The sequence below is a fragment of the Opisthocomus hoazin genome, chromosome 19, assembly GCF_030867145.1.
Source record: "Opisthocomus hoazin isolate bOpiHoa1 chromosome 19, bOpiHoa1.hap1, whole genome shotgun sequence".
NCBI lineage: Eukaryota > Metazoa > Chordata > Aves > Opisthocomiformes > Opisthocomidae > Opisthocomus > Opisthocomus hoazin.
Window position 1 is genome coordinate 15,915,380 of NC_134432.1, and position 27,132 is coordinate 15,942,511.

At 42.2% G+C, this 27,132-nt stretch overlaps 2 protein-coding genes across 3 annotated transcripts in view; one reads left to right on the forward strand and one right to left on the reverse strand.

The window, feature by feature from the left end:
- Positions 1-204: 204 nt before the first annotated feature.
- On the reverse strand, positions 205-15,791 carry STOM (stomatin). The gene is made up of 7 exons (XM_075439262.1): positions 15,678-15,791; positions 9,133-9,236; positions 8,161-8,233; positions 7,211-7,293; positions 4,218-4,421; positions 3,592-3,726; positions 205-1,685 (listed from the first exon to the last, which is right to left on the reverse strand). The coding sequence occupies exons 1-7, from the start codon at positions 15,724-15,726 to the stop codon at positions 1,491-1,493; spliced, it is 843 nt and encodes a 280-aa protein (XP_075295377.1). The 5' UTR covers positions 15,727-15,791; the 3' UTR covers positions 205-1,490.
- Positions 15,792-15,927: 136 nt separating this feature from the next.
- Positions 15,928-27,132, forward strand: part of DAB2IP (DAB2 interacting protein) — a 249,932-nt gene continuing 238,727 nt past the window's right edge. The window contains exons 1-2 of one of the 2 annotated variants that reach the window (XM_075439751.1): positions 15,928-15,975; positions 16,323-16,419. The gene's annotated coding sequence lies outside the window, so the exon portion shown is untranslated. The remainder of the gene's footprint in view (positions 15,976-16,322; positions 16,420-27,132) is intronic. The other variant, XM_075439752.1, reaches the window with a different exon arrangement.

Genomic DNA, 27,132 nt, shown 5'->3' on the forward strand with positions numbered 1-27,132 from the left:
AAACAGAACCTGCAGGTCTCACATTTGAACTTGCTTGACACAAACACACCTTAGAAAGCGAAACCTTCTTTCTGCCATCTTTTGCATGTGCAGTTTTTACTAAGTGGTTACAGAAATAATGTTGGGGGTTTTGGGATTGTTTTGCTTTCCCCTTGACAGAATTACTAGTATTTAAGACCCTGATACGTTAACAGTAGTCTACTCTTTCAGAAAGTCACTCATTAGTAAACAATGTTTTTTTATTCAAGCTGAGAGCAAAATGCGTGCTTCTGGTGTCAACAAGAATTCACAGGGGTGCCCATCTACAGCAACAACAGCGGGAGCTGCAGCTTCACGCGTCTTCCCCTGGGAGTAACGTCAGGCTGTGCAGTTACTGTTTCCCTCTTCAAATGCATGAGCACAGCAGCACTAATTATTACATCTTTGTTCACCATATTTCTCCTCCCCCTCCCAGCAAAAAGCCGAGCTCGGCTTACATTAACTGAAGTACTGACAAACGCGTACAGACTGGTGTATTGCTTTTATGATGCAGAGGGAAAATAAGCTCACAGCGACCAGGCAGAAGAGAAACAGCACCCCTCAGCTCACGCCCTCACAGCGCTCAGGCATCATTTCCTAACAGTGACAGAGGCACAAACATCACCGCCCCCGCTGACTACAGAGATCTCGCTTCCTAGAGAAGCGGGTTTTAGACCTGGATAAAATGCAGGAGTCGGTACTTTAGCTTTTTTACATCATTTTTAAGAGAGACAGATAAAATCAAACCCAACAACTTTTCAACGCGTTAAGGCAGCATAAATCGATACAGGCACACCACCCTAACAGAACAGCCCATCAGCGACCGCAAGCGGCTTGTATCCGTACCTCCGGCGTGCTCACGCCATCGCTGTGTGCCGCAACAGAGGTGGAAAGTTCTGCTTCAGGAACATCAGCTAACAACTGCTTCCCCTGCGCGGGGACTGTTCTAGGGAGTCTGAGCCTGCTTTTCAGGAGTACCCAGTACAGCAGTCTCGCCCCCGTATCAACTCCCATTACTCCTCCCTGTGAATGCTAGAGAACCAGTCCCCGTCACAGCCATCCAGTGCCTGGGCTGTTCCTCTTCCCTTGCAGGGCTACAGACCCATTTATTCAAAGGAATAATTCTCTTTCCAAATGTTGGATCACCTCATCTTCACCACAGATGGTTTTATAGACTGTTTGAAAATGGGAGGTTATAGATTAAAAGCATCCCATCCAGGACAGATAGGTGCTTGTTTCAGATCACAATCTGCTGTGCTCATTTGTAAGGTTTTCAATTTCAAAGAGTTTGGTTACCTGTATTCACAAACATTACATGTAAGTTTTGTTAACACACTTTGTATAACAAAAGAGGTTCCTCAGCAAATGCACTTTGTTAACACCGCCATAAGCTACAACACACAGGGAATTCAGGGTTGCAAACATTCGCAGCAGCAAAAAGCCCCACCCCGAGCGCTCTCCTCCCGCTCTACCTAGCGATTGGCGCCTATGATGCCCTGCAGCATATTGATGGGCAGTGGGAAGACGATGGTGGAGTTCTTTTCTGCAGCAATGGTGGTCAAGGTCTGCAAATAACGAAGCTGAAGAGCAGCAGGGGACTCCGTAATAACCATGGATGCCTCTTTCAGGGCCCTGGAAGCATTCATTTCACCCTCAGCCGCAATTACCTGGGGAAGCAAAGTGAATGAAATTCAATTAATTCTGGCACAGTAATAAACTAGAAATGTGTAGAACGACTTGAGCCTTCAGTCATAAACCAAAGACACCGCTCATCGCTTTGGTCGAGTGACTGCTCCTTCCCATGTTTTTTGACTGGTTCTGCCTTTTCTCTCGCTCGCACACAAGCGGCTCCCGGCTGGTTCCAGGGCCCCGTGTGCCCGCTTCCCTCCCGTGCAGGATCAGGACATCGCATCACAACAGCTGGTGCCACGTCTGGAAAACGCAATGCGTGATTTTGGTCTATTCTCAAAAACTTCCTTTGCGCTTCTTTCAGCTCTGCGTCTCAAAACCAGAAGGCACTCCCCTTACAGACCTGAAAATACTTTTTACTTAAAGCTGTATTTTTCTGTCTCTACAAGGGCTTGGCAGGTGAACAGCATGTTTCTTACTGCGGAAATACCTTTTTATTCACTCATTCCTTTTAATTCTGAACTCATTAGGGACAGATTTGTGGTCATGCGTTTGTTTAGAAGCAGGGCCCTTCTGCATTGGGACAATATCAATATTTTCTGAGTATTTGTAAAGGCCGGCTGGATTGGAGGATGGCACTGTTTTAGCAGCTAAGTTACTGGTGAGGCAATTTACAGGCCTGTCAGTGCAGGCAAGTGCATATTCCCCTACAGAGTTCTACTGCAAGGGCACAGTATTCTTTGAGATGTCAGAATAAATAATAATAATTAAAAAATAATCACAAAGTAATTAAGCTTAAGAAAAAAAAGTATGTAGGAGTTAATACTTGGAGCAATAATGTAGGCTTAAAGATCTTTTCCTAGGTGCATCACCAACTTCACATTCAATAATTGCTAGCCCCAAAGTCTAATGAAATGCAGTTTAGCATTTATTTCCCAGGAAAATAAACCCCAAATTTTTTAATTAGAACCTAAAGATACTTTAAAGGTAATGAAACTCATAAAGTGGTGGATATGAAATTCAGTCATATATATGTGCATAAAAATCACTCACACGTGTGTGTGTGAAATGAACGTCGTAAGACTAGATGCCATTTTCATGGCATTAGATGAACTCTAGTAAACTTCCCTTTGTGCAGACAAATTTTTAGTATTCAGAATGCCAGTTCCATTTTTCTATGGGCAGGCAGCTCAACAGACCACTAATATCTACCAGAAACCCTCATCCATCAGCTCAGTCTACCAAAAAGGGTTTTTTGGACAGCTAGCGGGTTGGTTGGTTGGTTTGTTAAAAACAGACTCCACAGTTGCATCTGTGGAGGTCAAAGGAAGTTTTCAAGACAGGAGGAACAAACCACCAGAGGAGACAAGCTGCAGGGCAGAGAATGCTGAAGGACGAACCAACTTGCCTGGTCCCAGAAAAAGGCAGCTCTAACTGCCCCTGGGGATTCGTACTCTGTATTTGAATCTTCAGTTCCCTTCTCCCACCTCAGAAGGGAGCAAGATGTCAGGACCCAACTGATCATGGGTCAGCTTACAGGTGACACAACTACGTACTACACCTGCTTTATACATCATATGAGGTAACAATCAGAAAACAAAGGACGCCTAAAATCAGGGCTAGTCAGGAAAAAAACGGAAGCAAGTCTGGCTTCTAATTCACTGCAGGCTCCAGCTAATAACCTCAAAATTCCCCTGTTTATGGTTTGTTCTTGGAGTGTGGTAAAAAACTGAGATTCTGCATTTTGGAAGGAAATCTCACCTGCATGATCCGAGATGAAACAGAGCAAGCACCCAGACACAAATTCACAAAACCCCTGCCCGCATTCCTATGTGAAACAACACAGTCTGGACAAGAACCTTCATCCTCTACATCACCACATGAAATCAGTCATGAAGAAAAAGTCAATAAATAAACGCCAAACCCACACGTTGATGTTATTACCTTGGCTCTCGCCTCCCGGGCAGCTTCTGCTTCTGCAGCCATTGCTCTCTGCAGCTGGATGGGTAATTTCACATCCTTGATCTCCACACGCTCCACCTTAATGCCCCAGTTGTCTGTTGCCTCGTCAAGGGTGGCCTACAGAAGGCAGGACAGTTACGTTAAGCCATCCACCTGGCTGCAAACAAATGTCCAGAATTGAAGAATGACCAATAACCAAATCAATTCTCTTACAATTCTTGGACTTTAAGGGCTTTTGTATTTATATTATGATTTGATAACTATCAAAACGTAACTGTTGTAAACTAACAAAAACCCCTCAAAGCTTGATTAATATACCAAAGGAATTCTGTGGCACAATTTCCTTCAACAGCAGAGTACTGCCATCATCATCCGGGGAAGCCCTCCTCTCCTGTATCCCTCAGTCCCTCGTGCTGGCCCCCCTGGCCCATTTCTGGTGTCGTCACTCATGTTCACTACACAGAATGCCATCCCGACAGCCCTCGATAGGGTTGTGCCTAAAGCTCCAAATCACTTGGAAGGTACAATACATCCTGACCTGTACGTTATCCACGGGATTGCTGCTCAACCGATTGTTTGATGGATTGCTCAGGTAAAGCTGCTCATACCTGCATGCTGTGTGCAATTTCTTCACGATCAGAGAGAATCTGAGACAGGTTTTTGGTCCCCAGAACATTCCTCAAAGTGGTCTGTGCTAACAGACGGGTGGCCGAGTCAGCATTGGTGATATTCGCTACAGCGAGGGTGGCGTTCTGAACTCTGTAATAAACCACTCCGTCTACATTAATTGTCACAGAGTCCTTGGTCAAGATCTAAAAAGAAATGGGGAAAGCATACAATAATTAAGCACATATTTATTGAATATAAATAATATTACGTAATTACATATGTTTTACTAGATAAACTCCTAGTTTTTCCAGGGTAAAGCAACTGTCTTGAAAACAAAAGGTCTTCTACGCATAGCCGCACGTGAACATGTCTACGTACAGACGCACAAACCTTCCAGTATAGCTCTGCAAAGCTAAGGCCAAATATGGGATTAGAACACTTTTCACTGAAAAAGAAATTCCGTTACCTTTCCCAGAATGTTATTTCTGACTCACTTCTTCAAACTGACAGAGGGATCGGGATCTGCACTTCATACAAGTGACAGACAAAAAAATCTGAAATTGTTTACACCAAAATACATAGGCTTTTCACCTGGGAAACTTTAACCTGTTACTCTGAAGCGAGCAACATCTCACAACCAGGTAGGTCCCCCCCGTGTTTCAGTGAGGCTTATAACAAGACGCGCAAGCGGCTGACGGCTGCGCAGGCGTGCAGGAGGTGCGCGTACGGAAGGACGGGGGCAACAGAAAGGGCTCCAAGACCATCAGCACTCCATGTGGTTTTGTTTTAATGCAGAGATGGGGATATGGGACCACAACACTCCGAATGGGTTCAAGCGCTCCAGTTAAGAGCACGCGCTGGAAACGTTTATGAGAGGGGCTCATCTGATGTTTCTGTATAGAGAAAAAAGGCTGATAATGAGTATCACTGCTAATATAGGACACATCAGAGATTCACTGGAATTTAACTTCAGTCACAAGACTGAAGCAAGATGTATCTCTGCAGGTGTGTCAGTTTATAAAACAAGGGAAAAACAGGCAACCTATTTAAAAAGCAGGTGAGGGAAGAGGGAGTGTATCTCAGCTGCGCTTTCAAAGAAACATCCAATAGGAGAGTTCCTGGTCCTACAGGTGTGAGGGCAGCTGGAGGCCGTTCCCAGTTACTGCTCATTGCCCAGCACAGGACGGGCCAATGCCAGAGACTCCAGCACAGCAGTGGCTGTGTGAGTTACTTCACTGAATTGCAGAAACTTTGTAAAGAAAGATGTCACTGTATAATGAAGCTTAGAGGAACAGAGAGCCATGCCCTTGAGGTATTCTAGAACAGACCAGAAGGTTTCAGCTATTACAAAACTGGGTTTGCCTGTCCCAGCGGCCTGATGTATTTCAGCTTCATGGGTGTCAGCCTGACTTCAACATTTAACGAGAAATCTCTCTGTTACTACCCTAGCAGTTCGTTGTCCTGCTTGGAGGTACTTCTGATTGAAAGGCCGCCCTGTGCAACTAAATGAGTATGTGGTGATTTCTAGACAAGCTGCAGAGGAAATCCAATTTGTGAACATCCTCAGAGCTAGATTCAAGCAACGCACTGCATTTAACACTTGTATGTTAAGCAAAGCATGTACTTGCAAAGATAAAGACAGATGTTCTTGAAGGTTTAGAAGAGAGTACACCAAAAAGAAACATTAATATTAATTATGTTTTAAAGTTGAAAAGAGATTGAAGTATGCCGCATGACCATGAGGTGTCCTAATTTCATGTTAGACAATTCCTATTACGTTATCTGACAAGAGAGAGCGACATTACTTAACCTTCAAGACTTACCTGTTCTGTCCTTCCCCAAACTACCCATTTTAGCAGGCTTTTCATAATACCATAAGATAAACAAAGAATCAGCAGCATGCACAGAACTCGTGTTGTACAAATAAAAATTTCTGCTTTTACCTACAGAACACAAACAAACCTAAATCCATAAGCATAATTTAATCAAGTCAAAAGCAAGACTGTAGAACCGATGTCTTCACTAATGGCCCATCAGCAGCTGCAAGCACATCTTGCCTGCCAGTGATTAGGTTTCTACCAATTACCCTTTTGAGTGTACCCTGACAGCTGCCATTTGTCTGAATCTACAACTAATGAGGAGCAATAACCTAGCCAGCAAACATGGACAGGAAACAGATGCACCGGACAGGTTGCGTCAAGCATCTTTGTCTTGCAAAATACAGCAGAAACATGAGGGATAAGGTTATAATCATCAACGTACGATTGTTTGCTAACTTCTTTTGAGAGGGCTAGTAGTTTTTCATTCTTTTGTTACCCATCAAGTTGGCATCACTGACTTCAGCGAGCTTAATGCTGTGGAGAGATTCTGCTAAAAAATTAAGATGTCCAAGGAAAAACAGACTAGAAATGAAAGTAATTTTTTTGTTCTTTAGGACCTTCAAACTGAAAGATGTCGGATGGCACTGGGTGTGGTCACCTTCACCGTGTTCCTGCGCACAGCAGGACGCAGAAGCAACGTGCACATAAAACGCACGTGAGAGTGGCGCATTACCCTGAGTTGCTATTAATAGCATTCGATGTATGTAATAATTGCATCCCATTATTTTAGCTGCTTCATACATCTAGATAAATTGCCATAAGAAAGATCACTGCTGCTTCTGGAAAGCTTCCAGATTTCACAGAGACAATTAGAGGATGCTGCATGAAGCCCAGCAGTCTCCGTTCGAAACCCCTCCCATTCTGGCTCTTAGGCAGCATTAGGTGATCTTACTTGTTCCTTAGAGAACAGCGTAATTTCTTTACTTTCAGGGATCTTCTCTTATTGAATGATATTACTAAAGCATAGATGTATTCTTCACAATACACTGAACCTGCACATGAAATCTACACTAAAACGACATGCTACCCAATACTGAGAGGGGGAAAGGAAAAACAAAGTGCAAAAAATTCTGCAAAGACTTTAGCAGATACAAAGGCAAGTGCAAACTCACCTCCTGGGGAGGAATATCAAAAGAGATGGTCCTCATATCAACTTTGATGAAGCTGTCCGTGCAGGGCAGGACAAAAAACAAACCTGTACAAAAAAACACATTCAAGGAGATGTGAAAATGGGTCATTAAAGCAGACAAATCTTGCTACCGCAATAAGCTTAAATCCAACCACAGCTGTACAGCCCTCTTTGCAACCACCTCAGCAGCACGTGCATTAGTGGCTTTCAAAACAAGACAAGATTTTCAAAAAGGTATGCTGAGAAACATCAATTTATTTGGGTCTAACTTGTTTAGAGATCCTCAACATTTGGGAAAAAAACCCCACAACTGTTAACAGATACTTCTGAAAATTTGTCCCACATAGTTACTTGTGGAGCCCAATTCTGGCAAGCAGAAGCTATCAACCTCCTGTTGTTCCGGTGGATCACCAGCGTTCTTCAACGTTACAGCAGCGTGGAAGTATTGCAAAACCTGGGTGCAGATGAACGAAGAAGCTACGGCCCCTTGCTGTCACTTCGAGCAGCAGAGCAACAGCTGAAAATCACATTCAGATCTCATCCAAATGTCTAATACACACAGGAAATTTTCCAAAGCTATAAAATAGTTTCATTGCTTCTATTTCTTTGGAAGAACATCGAGGCTTTCAGACCATTTGGGTTTTAACTGACATATGAAACTTCTTTTTTAAAATTGCCCATTTCATGCCATTATTCCTCCTTTTACATTTTGTGCTTTTGATTCACCTGAAGACCATGTGTTAACTGAGACCTGGGTAAGGCTCACAAATAATTTGTTCACTATCTTTCTACAGAAGGTAACATACCCTTTTACTGGAAGCTATGAAATTCTTGAGAAATCCATTTGCCAGTCTAATGCAATGTCTCTAGACAGCTATTCTTTTGCTGATGACTTAATTAGAACAAATATTAAGGATGCTCTCCAGGACATACCTGGTCCCTTTGCTCCCCCTTTTAAGATGCGTCCAAGTCTGAATATGATGGCTCGCTCGTATTCCTTTATAATCTGCAATGAAGAGTTGATCGTCATGCAAGGGTTTCCAGAAGCCATATGATGGATTCCAAACCCTGTGTAACACTAGTCTAAGACAGTCCTGAGTCGCAAATGTAACATACATTTGTACACTAGCTGCTTTTGAGAATTTTAGCCTAAACTTTATTGTCAAAAAGCAAACAGCGAAAGGAACAATCAGGACAATATTCCACAAGAAACATTCTCCAGACTGTGGCACCACCTATCAACAGCAGAAGCAACAGCACGTCATCGGGGCAGGAGCGAGAACCAGAAGCAGCTGTCAGGAATATCCTGGCAACAACAAACCCAAGTGCAGCGTATGTGACCCGGCAGAGATCTTCCCAGCTCCCATTCTGATGCTGCGTATCAGCCAAAACAAAGCAGGAGTTCTTTCCTCCTGTCTGGAAACTGAAAACATCAAGCTCAAAGTGATCACAGATGACACAGTCTCTCTGAATCTGTCGCAGCCACATCCATATACATACTTATATATTTATATTTACACATATGACATTTATAGGGAGAGATCTACTTAAAACAAAAATTAATCAAAGTATCAGTCCTCCAAGAGTAATTACCCGTTCTTGCAATTATTCTGATTTTCCAAACTAGTTTATATGCTAATGACAACTGACTAGATGTAGTAAGAAGGTCAATGCAAAAATCATTTCGACTAAATACTGTAATAGCAGTTTTTTTGTTGTTTTGTTTGAAGATTAACGCACTGAAATGTTGGGGTCTGCCGTATAAAGTCTGCTACAGTTCAAGAAGGAATAGTTAAGATTAATTTGTGCTTAAAACAAATAAATAATATACGGAACAGTAATAACCACTAGGAAGCATCTGCATTGCTTAAAGTTTTAATCACACTTAGCAGTGAATGATTTTACCTTTATGCACATCCAGATTGATATAGGAAATGTAATAACAGTGAAAAAAAGTGAAGTGATCACCAGGATCCATCCACACAAACCAAGGCCAGTATCGGAGTCATCTGCAAGAAAATTGGTATTTTTAGATTTTTACAACCAAAAGTGCCTGTTACAGAAAGGGCCTACAATGACATTTATGTTGAATATTCCTTGCAATAATCCACTCTTCACACTATTCCTCTGGCCAAACGCATTAGGCTTAGATCAGAAGTCAAATTAAAAGCCAAATTCTGCTTTCATTTTCACTAGTCTCTAGAAGTTGTGCGAGATAGCTGAGGGCAGAATGTGGTCCAAGTAACATTTATACAGAATTAAGTATGCTAACATTTAAGTGCAGACTCTCAAATGCCTCCCTCCTTCCCAGCTTTTCCTAGCAAAATGACCAACAGGCAGCAGTAGAAATCCTGTTCTGTTATTGTCTAAGTAAGTCAGAGCAACACTTCCTTAACGACCAAAATGCAAAGACCCCACAGCCTATCAACCCCAGTGACAGGACGTTTAGAATTTGGTTTACGTTCCAGTTGTCACACGTGCAGATCTAAGAAAGCCACCATTCTCAGAACTGCTGTGTCTAGGAAGTCAGACAAGCTGTGGTGCAACACCAGCTGGACATGAAATAAAGTCTCTATAAAGCATTTCTTGTCCAAAGCCTCCTTACGCTTAGCAAACAGATGTGATAGTTCTCTGTCACGGACTGACACCAACTGAAGGCATTTCCAGAATCGGCAAATCACAAGAGCTAGTGATTTCAAATACTACACAGCTAAAAAAAAAAAAAAATCAATGCGCCACGACAAAACGCAGACACGCTGGGAAGCATTCATAACGCCGCAGGAAGCCTCTCCCCCTGCCAGCTACGACTCCTAACAGGCTGCCAGGAGCCCGCTGCCAGGCAGGGATGTCCCAGGCTGAGACCGGGCACTTGCAGCCGCCACATTCCTGCCGTAGAGACACGAAGTCCATCTTTCTCACACCGCCCTTTAACAAGTCCAAAGCGCGAAATGCCAAAGCAGCACCCACAAAGCTTGGAAAAACACAATTCTCACATTTAGATGAAAGCATGTTGCTTCAGGATCACACTTCCCCATTTTGCTGAACTGTGAATACCTGCTTACAGTGCTGCAGATATGCCAGCCTTATCCTGACTGGATCAATGCCACAGATGCTTCAAGGACTGGAGTCTTGCTACCTAACGGACTGCATTCAGCAGCTTGCTTGGAAAGAAATCGCATTAAAGAATCTAGAGCTTTTAGTTTAGCTCTACCTTGAATTATATACCGAATTGTCTTCTGTGTTCACCAAACACACCTGCAATTCAATTTGTACAACAAAACTGGACCATTCTAAGACATAAGTCTCCGAGTCTCCACCCTAACCAGTTATTTTAAGTAGAACCCATCTTATCATAAAGCAAAACCTTGATTTTGAGCAACATCCAGTGATTTTAACAACCAGGTACGTGAGTAAGCATTTTACTGCGCCCACAACTGAACTCAGCATTAGCAGTGCACGCCTTCGATAACGAGGGAAATGAGACCGATCGGTCATTACATATTGCAAACCTTGAAACTGAGTAATAGCAAATAATAGTATATACTGTGCAAATTTAGATCCACAATATTTGACTAAAGTCACAGAAGTCAGCAAAATAACTGGGAACCAATATTGAAGTTTCCAGTCCTCTTTTCCACTGACTATGGGGTCTTCAGTGCTACTCCTCGCCCTTCAAGTAAGACGGAACATAGAGGTGGTGGAGCATAGTAAGTTTTTTGGTTCACACAGTACCTTGAACTCTATGAAATTATGCAAAGCTTCTGAAGCCAGTTGGCTATCTTATTTATAATTTGTATCCCTGTCACATGCCAGTATAATAACCCTCAAGGACATGTTATATCATGCATCATTCTGAAGTTCCTCTATGGAAAGTTACCTAAAGATACTGCCCCACAGGTTTATTATTACATAGTGGAAATACCAGATTCAAGGAGTCATTTCCAGGCCTTCTGTGAAAGCCAAGGAAATGCATTACCTACACATATCGGTATTAAGCAGCTGTCAGCATTAAGCAACATCTGTAAACTCATTAGTGAGGGGAACATTACCTTTTATTTAGCAACAAGGCATTAGCCTAAAACCATAAAAAGTATTCACAATCTACATGGATAAGGAGGAAGTCTCTCTCTCTCTTTTACTTCGCAACTTTCATAAACCTAAAGAAGCTAAGGACCCTGCTTCAGTTCTGCTCTACATTTTAACATCCAGTCTTCACCACCAAACAGCAACCTGCTCTACAGAACTACAGCATGGAAAAAAAATTATCCATTTGCTTCCCTGTTGAACATGAAAGCAGAAGTTACAACTCAAATGATTTAAAATTTCAAGATCGAGTAAGTTCACACTTTATTTAGCAACAAATGACCGTCCCATCATGCGGTGTATTTCACAATACAAAAAGCGAGAGAGATGCTGTCTCGGGGAAAACTATAGGAAATACAAGAAGCATGCTCGGCATCTGTGGAATGAGCTTTCTTGTTGTAATTTTTGAACATCTCATTCATGGGATTTGGGTAACTTCATCAACAGGCTGCTCTTGCCACTTTTCTCCTTCAGGCTCACTGACACTGGATTCTAGACAGCAGCCAGTCCAGCCGCACCAAAACAGGACCGACGGAGACGGCGCAGGTGTAACACGCACCCTCAGATGCACCCCTTGCACAGCCCTGCCCACCCAGCGTGCTCAAAACAAAGATTTTACACCCCACTAAGCGCTGGCTACGGCGTACCGCCTCCCAGCCCTCTTTCACCCATCACATATGTGAACCTTTTAACAGAGGCAAAACATACATTCGTTTTTGGCAGGCAGTGTCAAAGAACAGCTCAGAGAGACACTGTTTTCATTAAGTCCCCACAAAACAACTAGAGAACTACTCAAAACAGACTTTTGTCATATTTGGTGATCCAGAGGCAAGGCAAGAATAAAAGTTTGCCTTTCATTTCTTAGCTGCACCTGGAGCAGTCGAGATTAGCGAAGGAGAACTGGAGTAAGAAATAAGGCAAAATGGTTTTGTAGTGAGAGTTCTGCCTGGGAACTCTTGAGAACCAGGTTTTGCTTCTCCCTAAGCCAGACTCCCCATGTGACATTGCCGATACCATTACATAATCAAACTCAAAAAGGAGAAATGCAATTTACTCCTTCCTGAAGAAAAAAAGAAACCAAACCCACACACAAAACGTTGCTCATACAACAGATGCATGATCATTAACAATAACTGCTGGGGATATATATTTAAATATTAATATACTGTAATGTATGCAGCTGCTGAAAAAGCAATGAGAAAAACAATGACTTCAAAAAAGAGTCACCACCAAAAACTCAGATGATGTTAAACACTGACAGAGTACACTGCATTTTCTCCACTACTATCGCTGTTGGGAGCTGCCCCTCACTTTAAGGGCACTATGACTTGCAGATACAAGGCCTAGAAAGTATCATCATGAAGAAAAGGACAAATCGATGATTCTATTACAGCTGTTACTATTATTCACATAACTGTTATTAATCACAAGAATAATTTATATTATGAAATAATATTCTTTAATGATGAAGACATCAACTCCGTTTCAACTACTCTGTATTGGTCGTGAAAAGATGCTCAAACCCACACTTACGTGAGAACAGGGCCAACTCCACCATCTTTAACCATTCCACTGGAATCTTCTTGTAAGTTAAAAACCAGACAAGCCCAGAACTTGCATTCAGAGCAGGCCGTTGGTGTGCAAATCAAGGCAACCAATCAAAAACGCAAAAATTCTTGAGCAACTGGGCAACTTGAAGGCTTCTGCACTGTAGCACAATCGCTTCTTTAACATTCCTGCTTAACTTCTCATGTGAGACTTTTAATATTTTTAAACACATATATACATTCAGGAAGAAAAATCCATTCATATTTCCTAGTTTATTTCCTTTCCTTGTAGGAAGACACTGCTTCTTTCATTACAGATGGACCTCCACCCATCCTGCTCCTCCATCAGATCAGCCATCCCCTACGGCACCGACCACCCTGCACACACGCAGCCACGTCAGATACATCGTGACTTTGGATCATTTCTCATGAACAGACAAAAAGGATCCCTTCAGGTCTGGAGATCCAGCGTTCACATAATTTTCTCTAACAACTAGACTAAAAAGAATGGGGAAAACACACCCAGGAATTCATTTAATTGATTAAAAATCAACCTACTTAGAAAATATGGATGCTGCAGATTCACCCAACGCTGCCATTAACATTCAAAGTCCATGTTCCAGAAATGGTACATTCTTTTAGATATGCATACATTTATTCCTCCTTTCCTTAAAAGGTTTTAAAGCTTCAAGTTTATTTCAAACAGAGTTTAGGGAATTTCAAAACATGGCATCATTCCAAGGGATTAAACGCAGAGATGCCAGATACTGGCTAGGCCTCTGATTAAAGGCAAAAACTGGTTCTGATCCCAAGCAACTGATAAATATTATCTTTTCTCTTAGAAATAGCGTTGAGTTTTATTTGTGGACAGTCTGCAATAGATTACCTACCTCTTTAAGAAATCAATCACAAGAAGAAAGAATATTAAAAAAAAATTCATTGAATCAGCCTTTGGTCCCTTTAGGGCTGACTGGAACAGCTACCGTTACTTTAGCAAGAAATTATCACTTGGATCATCAAACAGTATTAACAATTTATAATAAACACTTGGTGCTGGAGGCTGAGATGGAAGGGGGACGTTCTCATTGCTGCTTGAGGTATGGCATACACTTCACTTGCGATTTATTTTCTTCTACCAAGACTACAACAGTCCAAGTCTGAACAAGCACATCACTGTCAAACAGCAAAAACGTGCCAGATCCCCAGGTCCCACGAGCGGAAGGGACCTCCCCCCACAACCGTACACGCAGCGCATACGGGGAATCAACTGGGCTGAACACAAGGCAAGCAACACTGTGCAGAGAGCTCCACTTTCACGCTGCTCAGTCAGATCCGGGAGAGTCTGAGAGTGACTGAAGGGTGTGATTCCATGACAGTTATTCAACTGTTTGCTCATTGGCAAACCATCAGGAATAAGAAGGAGAACTTTCAGTGAGAACTAAATGTCTTTTCAGATGCTTCTCAAAGCATTTCACACGGGAAACAGCCAAAATTATTACATCTAGTAACCAAAATTATGTCTAATGCCATTTACTCCATAGATATTTTGACAAAAATAATCGGCAGCCAGCTTTAGCCTCCCAAGCAACACATCGCACAGTAACTACAGAAGAAACAACCTCAGCAGCACGTAAAGGGAAAGGCTTGCAGCGTCCCAGACACGGTTAGCATCGGAGTGCCCACTGCTAGGTATTAATAACTAACATGCTTACAGAATGAAATGCCAATCCTCTCCAAGGCTACAAGAACTACCATGTGCCACTAGGCACGGGGCCCAAACAGATCTACGGTTATTTATACAGCAACTCAGGTTACCCGGCCAAAGCCTTCATGTATAAAGTGGTCTTCTAAATATGTTTCCTTCTCCAGTTGCAAATGTCAAAAACGTAAACTAAACCACGACTCCTCTGCAGCGTTTCTGAGCAACGCCGGTAACGGGAAACGCTCCAGCTTCCGGGGACAGAAACTGTTCTTCCAGTGCATCGTCTCCACATCCTCCTGAGCCAGGTTACACTCACACCTGCTCAACCAACAGGCCAAAACCCGCCAGAATAACGATACCAAGAGGTAAAAACATGAACCACGGCTTCATTGTCCAACTTGAGGAAATATAGCTGGATTTCAGCACTTCCTCCAGGCACACCTGAGACGTTCCCAAGTGAAAAGCACCAGCGGGTAAACAATCAGTCCCCAAATTCCTTTTTATTCTCGTTTACGGGTGGCAGCCCCTCAGGGATTACCGCTGCCGGCTCTGCTCCTAATCACTTGTTTCGCTTTCCCCTTAGCGACCCGCGTCTCCGCGCAGGCAAACAAACCCCAGGCAGCACCCCCAGGTCACGCAGCTGGGGCCAACTCGCTCCTCGCCTTCCCAACGGGACGCGAACCGCGACGGGACGCGGGGAAGCGCCAGCCCCCGGCCCCAGCCCCGGGCCCCAGCCCCGGGCCGCGCCGCAGCAGCCGGGGAAGGGGCGGAGGGGCCAGCGGGGCCCGGGGGGGCGGGGGGGGGGGGGGGTCGGCTCGGCCCGGCCCGCGGAGCTGCTGGGGGCTGAGGAGAGCGGGAGGATGCCCGGGAAGCGAGGAGGAGCCGCCCCTCGCTCTTTCGGCGGGATTTAACTTCGTTGAAGGAACTTCAAACTTTCTTCAGCGGCTGAATAAAATAGCAATTAAAACCGAAACAGAAAACGGGAGAGAGACAGGAAGACGCCCCGGGCTCGGAGCCGGCGGGGAGCGCCCGGCTGAGGGGGAGCGCCCGGCTGAGGGGGAGCGCCTCGCTGCCCCGTGGGGACGGCCCCCCGCCCCGCTCCCTCCTGCCGGTGTTACCTTGCGCCCGCCGGGCCTTCGGCGCGATCCCCGCTTCGTGGTCTGCCATGACCGCTGCCACCTCCCCTCACAGCCGCCTCCACCGAGCGCCCGCTGCTCCGCCCTGCCCTGCCCTGCCCCGCGGGGTGAGGGTGGGGCCGCGGCGGCTGCGCGCCCGCCCCTGGCCGTCCTGAGGGGGGGCGGCCTGAGGGGGCGGCCGCGGGTCACCCGCCCCTCAGCGGCGGGGCTCGGGCGGGGCAGGGGCGCCCGTGGAGGCGGGAAGGCGCGGGAGCGGAGCGGGCCCGGCGGGACGCCTGAGGTGAGGCGGCCCCGCGCAGCCCCTCGGGCGGGGAGCGGCGGGCAGGGTGCGGGCTGCGGCCGGGCCTCACGTGTGGTTTGACGTGCGGGTGGAAGCGGGTGGTTTGTAATGGTCTCGCATGAAAGGAGGAGTAAGGAGCAGCTTTCACACTGAGGAGATTTACCTCCGAACCACTCTGTTTGAGGGGTGGTCCACTAATGCACGCTGTATTTCTTCCTGTGATCATGCTGAAGCGTTTGTCTGAAATGGGAAGGGAATTTAAAACAATCCTGAAGAAAAAAAACCTGCTTTAAAAAAATTTACCTCAAGTTTCAGGTGTCACTGCTTTTCTTCCTGACCTGTTGCAGGACACCCATGGAGAGTGTGAAGCTTTCGTCCGTGTTGGAAGACCTCAAAGCTGTGATGGCCGCCGCTGTTCTACAAGGTTCGTCCCACCGAAATAAGGTGTGTGTGAGTGTGTGGAAACCCCGTGCTGAGTACCGGGTGTTGTAAAGATTGTCACAGCTGAGAAACGTTCCCAAGCTGAGTTTTCTGTTAGGCTAGGAGGACTAGGTACGATTCCTGGCTACTCTTTAACCTTTATTCGTGTAGGGGCTGTTGGTAATTAACGGGTGGGGAGGGGCACGTGACAGGTCCTGTTTACCGTGTTGTGCTGCTGTACTGATAGCGTGTAATTGCTGGCTGCTGTGTAAAACACATGGCAACATATGAACGAAAAATGGTATTAGACTACTAGAATACAGAGGTTTATTTGAAGTGTTGATATTATTACTCTGTGGTCAGACTCCTCCTTGAGGTGGCTGGGATTTTGCTTTCCGTTACGTACTAGAGGAGCAAAGTTTTTGCTTAGGCAGCATGACTGATGGAGGAGAACGCGTGCACGAGTGGAGCGTGGAATGCTGGAATGCTGTCCTGTTTCCTGATGTCTCCAAGTGACACAAACAGCATCAGTGAAGGACCAACGAAGTAAGACACCTAACGATCAGTCCTTCTGCTGCTGACATGAGCTCCTGCTGCCACAGTTTTGCTAGTTGATTTCAGGCTGATCCAGATCAGCAGTGTATGAGACTAAAGACTAAATCTGTCTCAAGACCCTTGAGTGCTTACGACCTTTTAAAACTCCCTTCTGTCCATCATCTTTACTTCCATGCTTGTGGACAATTTCTATTTTCAGTTATGAATGCTGACACCTGCTGTTCTGATATTAGTAATTTCTCAGTATTTTTATTTTGTTCTATTGTCTACAATTTTGTGTGAGCGTACCTATACTCTTGCAAAAGTAGTCTAAACAATTCTGTGGGCTGCGTCTTTCTTTATCCACTGAGTAGGTGCAGTGGATAAACCACTATGGGGGAAAGTGTTCCACCAGCAGCAGTTTTACTGACCTGCTAAACTGTCTAACCATGAGCAAAGCGATTGCAAGCTCATGTTTAGCCAGACGCTTCTCTGAAATTCACCATGTTTCTTTCCATTTCCTGACCATGCAAACCATGCATCAGAAAGATGGAAGAAAATGCTAAAATGTCTAAAACTGCTATGTATGTTTGACATGAAGTTCTGTTCTTTAAAATACGTAAAAGGAAGAGAGAACCTTTGAGCTGTCCAAGTGAGAACTGATAAAGAATTGTTCTTATTCTTATGTAGGCTCAAGCTGTCATTTCCAGACAGCTCTCAAATACCATGAAGCAGCTTGCAATATGGAGGGGTATTTGACCATGAGTAGTAAATATCATGATGTTATAATTAAATTAGAATTAATGAGATTCCTTGAGCTGGTGTTTCATTGTGTGAAAACAGTTCAGTCCTCAACCGAAGAGACCAGATCCAAGGACAACAGTATCACCCAGTTCTTTGCCTTGCTACTTAGAAATGAATTACTAAGTGCCTTGTGGGATATAGTCTTTTCATTGCTAGTGTCTAAGGAAACATTCACAATATTTCTTTTATGTAAACAATTGAAAAGTTATCAGCTCAAAAATTTTGATGACCATCAGTCTGGACATTTTGGATCCTGTTCCTCATATTGTAGAGGTCCTTCCTGTGTCATGTAAAAATGTCATTAAGATTTTTCATTTAAAAAATGCCAGAAAATACTATGTAAAATGGCAAGTATGTTAACAGCAGAGCTGAGACACATTTTCTTGTCTTCCTTTTTCAGACAAAAGCAATGCATTTAGAATAAGCATCTAAGAAGTAGGAGAAAAAGAGTCTATCACCCAGTTACCCTAGACATAATAGAGATGTGTATGTATTCCCATCCTTTAAGGGAAGAGGTCAAAGGTTGGAGGTGATTATACAGGAAAGCAGCATCACGTTTAACTGTCCATGCGAGCACTTGTAGGGATAACAACATCTGAAGTAATCGGGTGCATAATCTTGTTCAAGCAGGGGGTGCTGTGACGCAGACAGGTGGCTGGGCAGTGCACGCATTGTACAGTTTTGATCAGAACACATTTCCAGTGTAATGGAACAGAACACAGTAGAATCCATAGTATTGAAGCTCATAATATGATAAGGAAGTTGGGAGTGTCTGCAGTTTCATCTTGTTTGCTGACCTTAGGGTCTTCTGGCAAAGGGGCTGCTTAGGGCATCTCAACATGATAAGGAAGGAACTTGAAATGGGAGGAACAGGTTCTGTGAACACAGAGTAGGTAAGTCAGGATGAACTCATCAGCCACAGCAAATTTGGCACTAGAAAAATCTAAGCTGGTGCCAATAATCAGTGCTTTTAAAATTAATATTAACTGAGCATTAAAAAATGTACCACATTGGTTTAGCTTATTTCAGCAACGAAGAGGAAACACCTGTTCATTTGCCCTGCCATTAAAGTAAAAAATAGGTAATTAAGACCTTTATCCTTCATGAAGCTGGCAACCTTACTTCATCTAAAGCCACCGTATCTCGGGAACACCTTGTGTACTTACGTACAAATTTATGGTGGCATTTTGCTCAAAGAAGAGAAAGCCTTCTGTCTGACTTCAGAAGGGCCCTGATTCGGTCCGTGTTAGTGTGTTGGGGTGTTTGCTGGTGAGGTTGGCGGTGGGCAGTGATTCTTCTGTGGGTTATCGCTGCCATCTGCTGTGTCCGTGTGTGCGTCACACAGGTGAGGTCCAGAAAGGTAACCAGTGTGGTGAGTCCCCTCTCCTTTCCTTTCGGCTGTGTGAAATGGGTGATGTTATCGTGTTATTTAATATCATTTTCGTTTTCGCTTGAATATTAAAGTTAAGAAAAGCGTCAGGATTAATAAGAGGTAGCTGTGGTAACTCAGAAGTCCTGCACCACACACCGGTGAGATGCCTCTATGGATCTGAGTTACAGAGTTAAATCGGGCATTCTGCAGGCTGGGAAGGCTCGTGAAATACTAGAAGATGAAGTCTGAAAAGAGAAAAATGAAAAATGTAACCTTTAGTAAGTAATAATATCTGAATATCTTCTCATTCTAATTTTTTGTTCAATAAATAAAAGAATTAAAGAATTTTATTTTTGTCTGGCTGGAAGACAATAGTGGACTTGAAAATTGATTTATTAATCTCTAGGCCTTATAATGACAAAAATTGCTTTGGATTTTGCCTTTGTCATTTACATAACTCAGCTTGATTTCAAACTGTCAACAATACAAATTTGTGTTGTCAACAATTTGTACGTTGTCAACAAATGTTCCTGTCAGCAATAACTCCTCACTATTACTCTGTAGTAAAGCTTGCGTTTATTTAATCTTTCCTTGAATTCTAATGTGTCTGGTAGGCAGTTAATTAGAAAGAGCATTTGTGTGAGGTGTATCAGCCTTGGAAACACCTGCTCTATTTCTTCTGTGGGCAGTAGCTGCAGCTTTTTGTTATCTCTCAAGAGGGAAATAGTCTACAATCAGTACATTTATTTACCATATGTTGTTTATCAATATGTGATTTTTCTCAGTAGAAAAAGCTGAGTGCAATATACAAAGCTACCATTAGATGTCAGCGTGATATTAGCCACAACTACCAGCAATGACAGTCTTGTTTGGGGCACGTGTTAGGTATATGGATGTTTGTCACCTCAGTCGTTGTTTTAAAACCCTTTCTTACAGTAAAGTAAGTTGTAGTCCATAATGATTATGGCTTAATGTCAAAGGCTATTCCTGAAACTGTCTTTGATTCTTACCTTGAAAAGTAGTGGGATGTGGAAAGTTCAGCTTTTGAATCCCGTCTGGAGCTGCTCATACTGTACTAAAGTTTATGTGAAACTTCAGTTATACACACGCTCTTCTACGCCCATAAAGTGTTATGTGCTGTCAGCTTCCCACCGGGGTCATACATAATAATTTGGTAACGAGGTGTGTTACTGTGCTTTATTTTATTGTGCTGTTCTCAAGTTACGATAAATTTTAAGGGACTCTTATAAAAATTGTTTACCATGCAGAGTTTTTAAGGGTGAACTTAACTACGTTAAGACATCTACTATATTCTTACTATATATGTCTTTAAATATTTTGTTGAATTTTGAATTGGAGCTAGGTCTCTGGAGAACCGTTTTACTTAACATTACACATTTGCAGTAGGTCTGTCTACATACATTTTAGCTTTATTCTGAAGAACACTGCTTTGAATCGGATTCTCCTAAAACGTCTACAACTAATCAAAACCAGAATGGTAGTTCAACAAACATTTCCCATGTTATAAAAGTCTGCATTTCATTTAGTTGCCTATTTTTATATAATGGGATTGTTTGTTTTCAGTGGAAATAGAATATGTGTATGTTGGAATGAATAATCCCAAAATAGGCATGTTTTAAAATTTGGTTAATTTAAACAGAATAATTTCTCCCACATTAAAAGACAGATTGTTTAAAATATCTTTGAGTCTGGGAGGTTCATTATTTTTGTGTTGTTTACACTTACAGAATACATATCAAAGACCAGTCAGAGCAAAGCTCATCCTGAGGGAAGACCTTCATTGCAACAGGAAAGGATAGGGCTGCAGCAGTCTGTCTCTCCAGTCGGTTGCTGCTGCTGGGGACGTTTGAGCTTTGAATCAAAGTAGTATGTAAGATAATACGCATAGTATTTTTTTTTTCCTGACCTAGCATGCTAGCATGCTTTCATTATTAAAAATATAAAGAAAATCTCATCAAATTTTCAGCAATTATTTTACTGCTAAACTGTCTAGGAGTATTATTATATGTTTTAGAAATTTAGCAAATTCTACAAAGCAAATTCCTTTAAATTCTCCTGTACATACTGTTAAGGGATATTTGGGTCCACAAATACAAATCAAAGTCAAATTAAACTGTCTTTGCTGATATTTGCTTACAGAGAATATATTGGACATAATTCTTTTTTTCCTGCAGTGTTTCTCATGGTTCAGAGAGGTAGAGGACTGAGTTTTCATGACTTGTTAGCAGTCGAAGATCTCCTGTCATGGCCCTGGAGCCAGGTTAGGGTGATCAGCTGCTCCTCACACCACACCCCTCTCATCCTTTGGCTGGGTGCTGTGGGGAGAGGGATGTAGGAACCAGCTTTGTTTGTATTGTGTTGAATTTCCCCTTCAGAAGGAACTGTCAGAAAAAGAGGGAGAAAAAAAAAAAGAGGGGGTGTAAGAGTTGCAAATTTCCCAGTGCTCTCAGATAGGTTTCTTGCAAAACCTTTTTCCTATTCCCTCTGCCATTTCGTATGCCAGTCATGTGCACCAAGGTTTTACTTGTCATTTCTCTTCTTACCCAGAATTCATCCGGCCAGCTCTTTACGATTTTTCAATATAATGATTTCTTTGCTTCTGTAGGTTTGGCAAAAGAGAAAATTTGTGTTTAACAAAACAGAAGAAGCCTTAGGTAATACAAAAAAAAAATAAGTAGACCTACTAGAACAAGTCAAAGTCATGAAGGTGCCTTAAAGCAGCCATGCAATGTTACTTTACTATTCAAGAAACCCAGTCTCAGAGGAAATCCTCCTGTAGTGTGCCACTGAGATTGCAAGTTTGTCTCACACTTGGATAGCCAGGAGGTTTTAGCACTTGTAACTACTGCATCCCTAGAATTTCAGAGCAGAACTGCATGCCAAGACACTGGCATGCTTGACAGAGTTGTAGGAGAAGAGATTATGTTACTGAAAAAAAAAGGTAGATATTAAAGTGTTTTGTTTCCACCTCAGAGATGCACTGTAATGATAAAGTTGAAGGCAAGATGCTCCATGCAACAGTGATGTGGTTCAGCTGTGTCTAGCTTTACTTCCTTTATTTAATGTAAGCACAAAAGACTGTAAGAGCACTAAATAATGAAAGAGCTAATTGGTGTTTTCAAAAATCTAGATTAAGTAAAGCTGAAAGTTTGTGAACAGGTTTGATAGAGAAACTGAGAGACCTGTGATGTGTTTCTATGGAAACTACAGTTTAAGGTTTTATCTGATGAGATTCTAAAAAGAGTACAATCTGCCTCTTTTTTCTGATTTGGGTAGACAGAGGATAAATACAGCAAAATCAGTATTGCAAAGTGATCTTTGGAAAGATAGTTAATGAAGTGCTTCAGGATGAAAACTGCTGTATAAATGTAAGGTGACATTTCTGTCTTAATCATCGCCTTTAATGATGAGATTTTTAGGACAGATTGCTGGTAAGAAGCTGCAGCTCAGCAGTCAGTGTATAGGTATATGTTTCCATTCAGCTGCTGCTGTTGTTGAAGTATTTAATTATTTGTACTTAGTCTGAATATGAGAGTATTAACATCTTACTTGAGTTGGTCATAGGTTGTGGAAATTTGCCGTGCACATCTCTGGTGATTTCCAGTCCTGACTCATCACATTTCTGCTTTCCTCATTCTGCCCAGTCACCTTTGCTGGTAAATGTCTCCCCTGCCCTCCTGAGCCACGTTACTCCAGTCTGAGGTTCCCACACAGCTCTGGCAGTGGGCTCCTGGGGTCTGCAGAGCTGAGCTCTGGGTTGGCTGTGCCGAACCATCCTTTGTAGAAGTACTGCGATGTGGACTGTAGCGCAATGAAGACGAGGCTGAGACCGTACGATTTATTCATTGTATCGTAAGTGAAACTTGCTGGTCAGAGATGAAAGCTGTGATTCACTAAGCCATTGTGCTATTTCTGTTCATGCTTTTATTCGTTTGATTTCACTTTCTTAATCAACATAGATGAGTTCACAGCCTTAGACTTCATTATGTACAATCTATTCATCCCCACTTTCAACCAGATCTTTCAGTAGTTCACGACAGAAGCTAAGCCTCACTTAATCAAGTTTTTGTTGAGAAGTCAGTGGCACCTTCTTCTAGCTGTGATTAATTCCTTCATAATTCCATGGGCCTTACAAATAGCTTCTTTATGAAAATAGCATATGGTCATGTTTAGAATTCGTTGAGGCTGAGACATTTTCATCTTTTACTGTCTTTAATATTGACCATCAGAGCAAATGAAATAACATAGGTATTTTTACTTTCACTCTAATGAGGAAAAATACTGAATTAAGGCTATCTGAATAGTAATAAGTGCTGTCTCTTCTCTCACACAAAAGGAAGCATACCCTCTGGATGGTGATGGTTTCTTACAAAGCAACAGATGGCTCTAGCAGCCAAGAACAAAAGCTCTGGGACATGACTCTCACCTTTTATATGTGTTGCACCTTCTGCATGTATTGTAAAATCTCATTCAATTAAGATGTTTGTAGAGATTATAGTAGTGGAATAAATACTTTTGGAATACAGTGTAAGTATGCAGAAAATAGCATTTTTTACTGTGTTTCTATTGTATAGATGTGAGTAAATTATTAAACAACCTGACCCAAAATGTAAGAGAAACCCTTCTTAAAAAAAGCATAAATTAACTTACACTTTTTTTTTCAGTCTCAAATTTAAAGAAGAGATAAGAACATATTACACACACAAAAAAAGGTGTTTAAGTGAATGGCATACTTGGGATTTTAGAAGAACTATTCTTGAGATTTGAAGACCATTGTTACAAATCTAGAATGATGTGGATAGTTTTGGAAGGCACTTTAAAAGCCTGTGTGTCTGTGATTTGTCATTTGTGTTTTACTGAGAAATTTGTTTCTAATTTAAGGAATTTTCTTTCTTCCCACCTCCTTGGAAGACTCAGGGGTACCTGCAGTATCTTTCCTCTTGCTTTGGCTCTTTGTCTTTTATTGAACTATTTCAGGTGTTCGTTGCTACTTTCCTTTAGGGATGCATGCGATACTGTTTCACAAGTATAATGTGGAAAATAATGTAGAGAGCACTGTTTCCAACAGCAGCTACCAAGCAACCCTAAATTGCCCCTAGGATTTTTCATTCTGACACAACTTCTTGATATTGGAAATTAAATATTTCTGCTTTGACTAGTCTGATTTGTTACTTTGAGCGGATTGAGTAGAGTACACCAGATGTTTGGAGCTCTAGCACAAAATAAAAGGGGTAATTCATATGAGTTTAGATAATTTTAAAGATAGTGACAGTGGTTTAATAGGAGAAAAATTTACTGTCTCCATTGTACAAAATCAAGCAGAAACAGGCTGGTGCCAACAGTTAAACAATATAAAATAATGACATGGCTTTAGCTCTATGAGAGTGTTTAAGCCAACTGACTGAAATTATCCCTATGACATATTCACAGTTCAGGAGAAAAAAATGAACCCACAAGTATCGTGTATTGGTGGCCTTCCTCATTCTACTCTCATTTCACTTCTGTATGCATTCTCCCCAAAATCTGGGATACCAGTGCAGGATTCTAGAAAGCTAAATTGCTGGCAGAGGGCTTGAAAAGGATTAATTATCACCATACCAACTCAGAAGAGATTTTATTTTCTCCTTCCATGATTTATAATCTGATTGCAGAGACAAAGAGCTTAATCAGTACAGCATCTGAGGACCTCCCAGTTGGGAAAGAAGCAAAGAGCTAAACTAGAAAGTATATATGTGTGTTGAAATCTGACCTATTTGGACCACTGAGAGTCCCACAGATTTTTGCATTCTTCCACCCTACTCTTCTTTCTGTGTCCTGTATCTTATAAGGAACTGTACAAGCTCATAAACATTCATCTTTCCAGAGTTTGTCTGCTAAATCTTTCTCTGCAATTAGCATCCTTGACATGTTAATACAGAGGGAGAAATCTGTCACGTGAAGCAGTTGCTTTTCGAAAGTCATCTGCTCAATTACTGCTGCCAAATTAGTTAAAAAATTCAATAGACCAGAAGTGGGGCTCATGAGTTATTTCATGGGAACTGGAGGAAGCACGAAGGCAAATGTAAAGGAGCATCAAGCAGTAGAATGACTGGTTCAGGTGTAGTGAGATGTTTCATTAATGTGTGAAGAGAAACAAGCCTCCTTAATCCAGTTTTATCTGGACTACATGAGGATACATCCTGTATCTCGGGACACAAATCTGCTGATAGAAGATGAACAGGATGCCTAACATTTGTAGGAAATAGACCTCTTTTTTAAATGAGAATGGTGAAACTAGTAAATAAGGGCTTTTTCTTTCTTGCAGTTCCATGTGCTTTTTAGCCCTGCTGTGAAAGAGGAGCCAATGACAGACTTGGGGGGGGGGGGGGGAGAGAAGGAGGATTCCTAGAAGTCATGAAAATGCTGTGGCTCATTCCAGCATTTAAATAGTCATTGCAGCAAATTTAAAAGACTTTAAGCAAGAGGATATTCTTCTCTGGATGATTATCTTTGACCTCATAACTTGGTAGGATAGAAGTGGGAGTGGATGCTTCTAGGCAAAATACGAGATACAAAATGAAAAGCCTCCCTCAAACTACTGCACAGTTGTGACTGCAAATTCTGAATGAAGAGCAGAGTTATCTGACACCACCATTCAATCACTGCTGGTGAGATTATCCTCTTGTTTAGGCAGTATGAAGGGAGCCAGTGTGAAGGTGGCCGAAATTACCAGCTGTTTTATATGTACCTGTTCATTTTACAGCTTAGTCTGAAGGTGGGAAAGGAGGAGTCTGTGCCTGTCTGTCATGGCGGCAGCAGTTTCCTGTCAGCCAGCGAGGCAGGGACAAGGCAATGGGACAAAGTCCTTTTCAGGCAGAGGGTAGTGCGTTTTGCTTTGCTCATTATGCAACATGTTCTGGGATTTCTGCTGCTGAGTGCAATCTCCTACATCCCCAGAGAGCTTTATTATGCCCGTTATACAGATGATTAAAGAAGGAATTTACATTGATTTCAGACACATACTAACAAAGTTGTATTAAGCATAGGGTTACTGCTTTTAACGAACACCTGTGCTTGACACCTAGCAGCTCAGACTGTCTGCCTTGTGATGGAGGTTATAGTTCCTTGGCATCTGAATCTTCTGTGTTTACCTCTGTGTATTTTAGGAATTATATCCACACTGTCAATATGGTTAACTACAAGTCCTGACTGAGCTGAAATTGCGACACTAATTCCAAATATATTATGTGCAGTATTATATAGTAGAACAGGAGAGGTATGACAAAATGTTTACCCCATAAGGCCAGCAATAACATAATTTAGAAAGAAAATAGAAATAATTAAACCATTACGTCCTCTGAGTATCTAAATCGGTTGACAAGGTCTAGCTGGCTAGAAGGTGAGATAAACTTGATGACTATGTTGAAATTACTAGAAATGATGATAAATGTTTTAAGAGGCTATTGATATATTTAGTAAATCTCTCTAATAAATTACTACTTCTAGAAGCTTTTATTCAAGCTTGCTTTGGAGCTGTCAAGATGGCTCTTTAGTCGATGCCATTTATTGCTTGCCTCTATGCAATGTTTGTTGAGCAGCTGATTATCTGATAATAGAACAGATTCTAGTATGCAATGTGAAAGGAATATTCTACTTTTATTTCTACTGTTTCAGTAGGACAATTTCATATCGAGTGCATCTGTTCTTATTAGTCAAAGTAACATGAGGGAGCCCCAAGAAGCTATATTGATTTTGTTTTGAAGTTTAGTGACAGATATATTGCTTTATGAATCGCACTGGCCTGATTTTTGCCATATTTTGAAACCCAAGAAGCATTTTTTAGGATTATTACTGTTAATTATTTTACTTAAAGTAACAAGATACTTTTTTTCATTTGCAACATGAGAGAAGCTTGATATATATATATAAAACAGCATAATCTGACTTCAGTGCTATTTTGGTATCTCATTTATTTTTTAGTTGAGCTAGATGAATTAGGAGCAATTATTTTGTGTATAAGAAGGTTC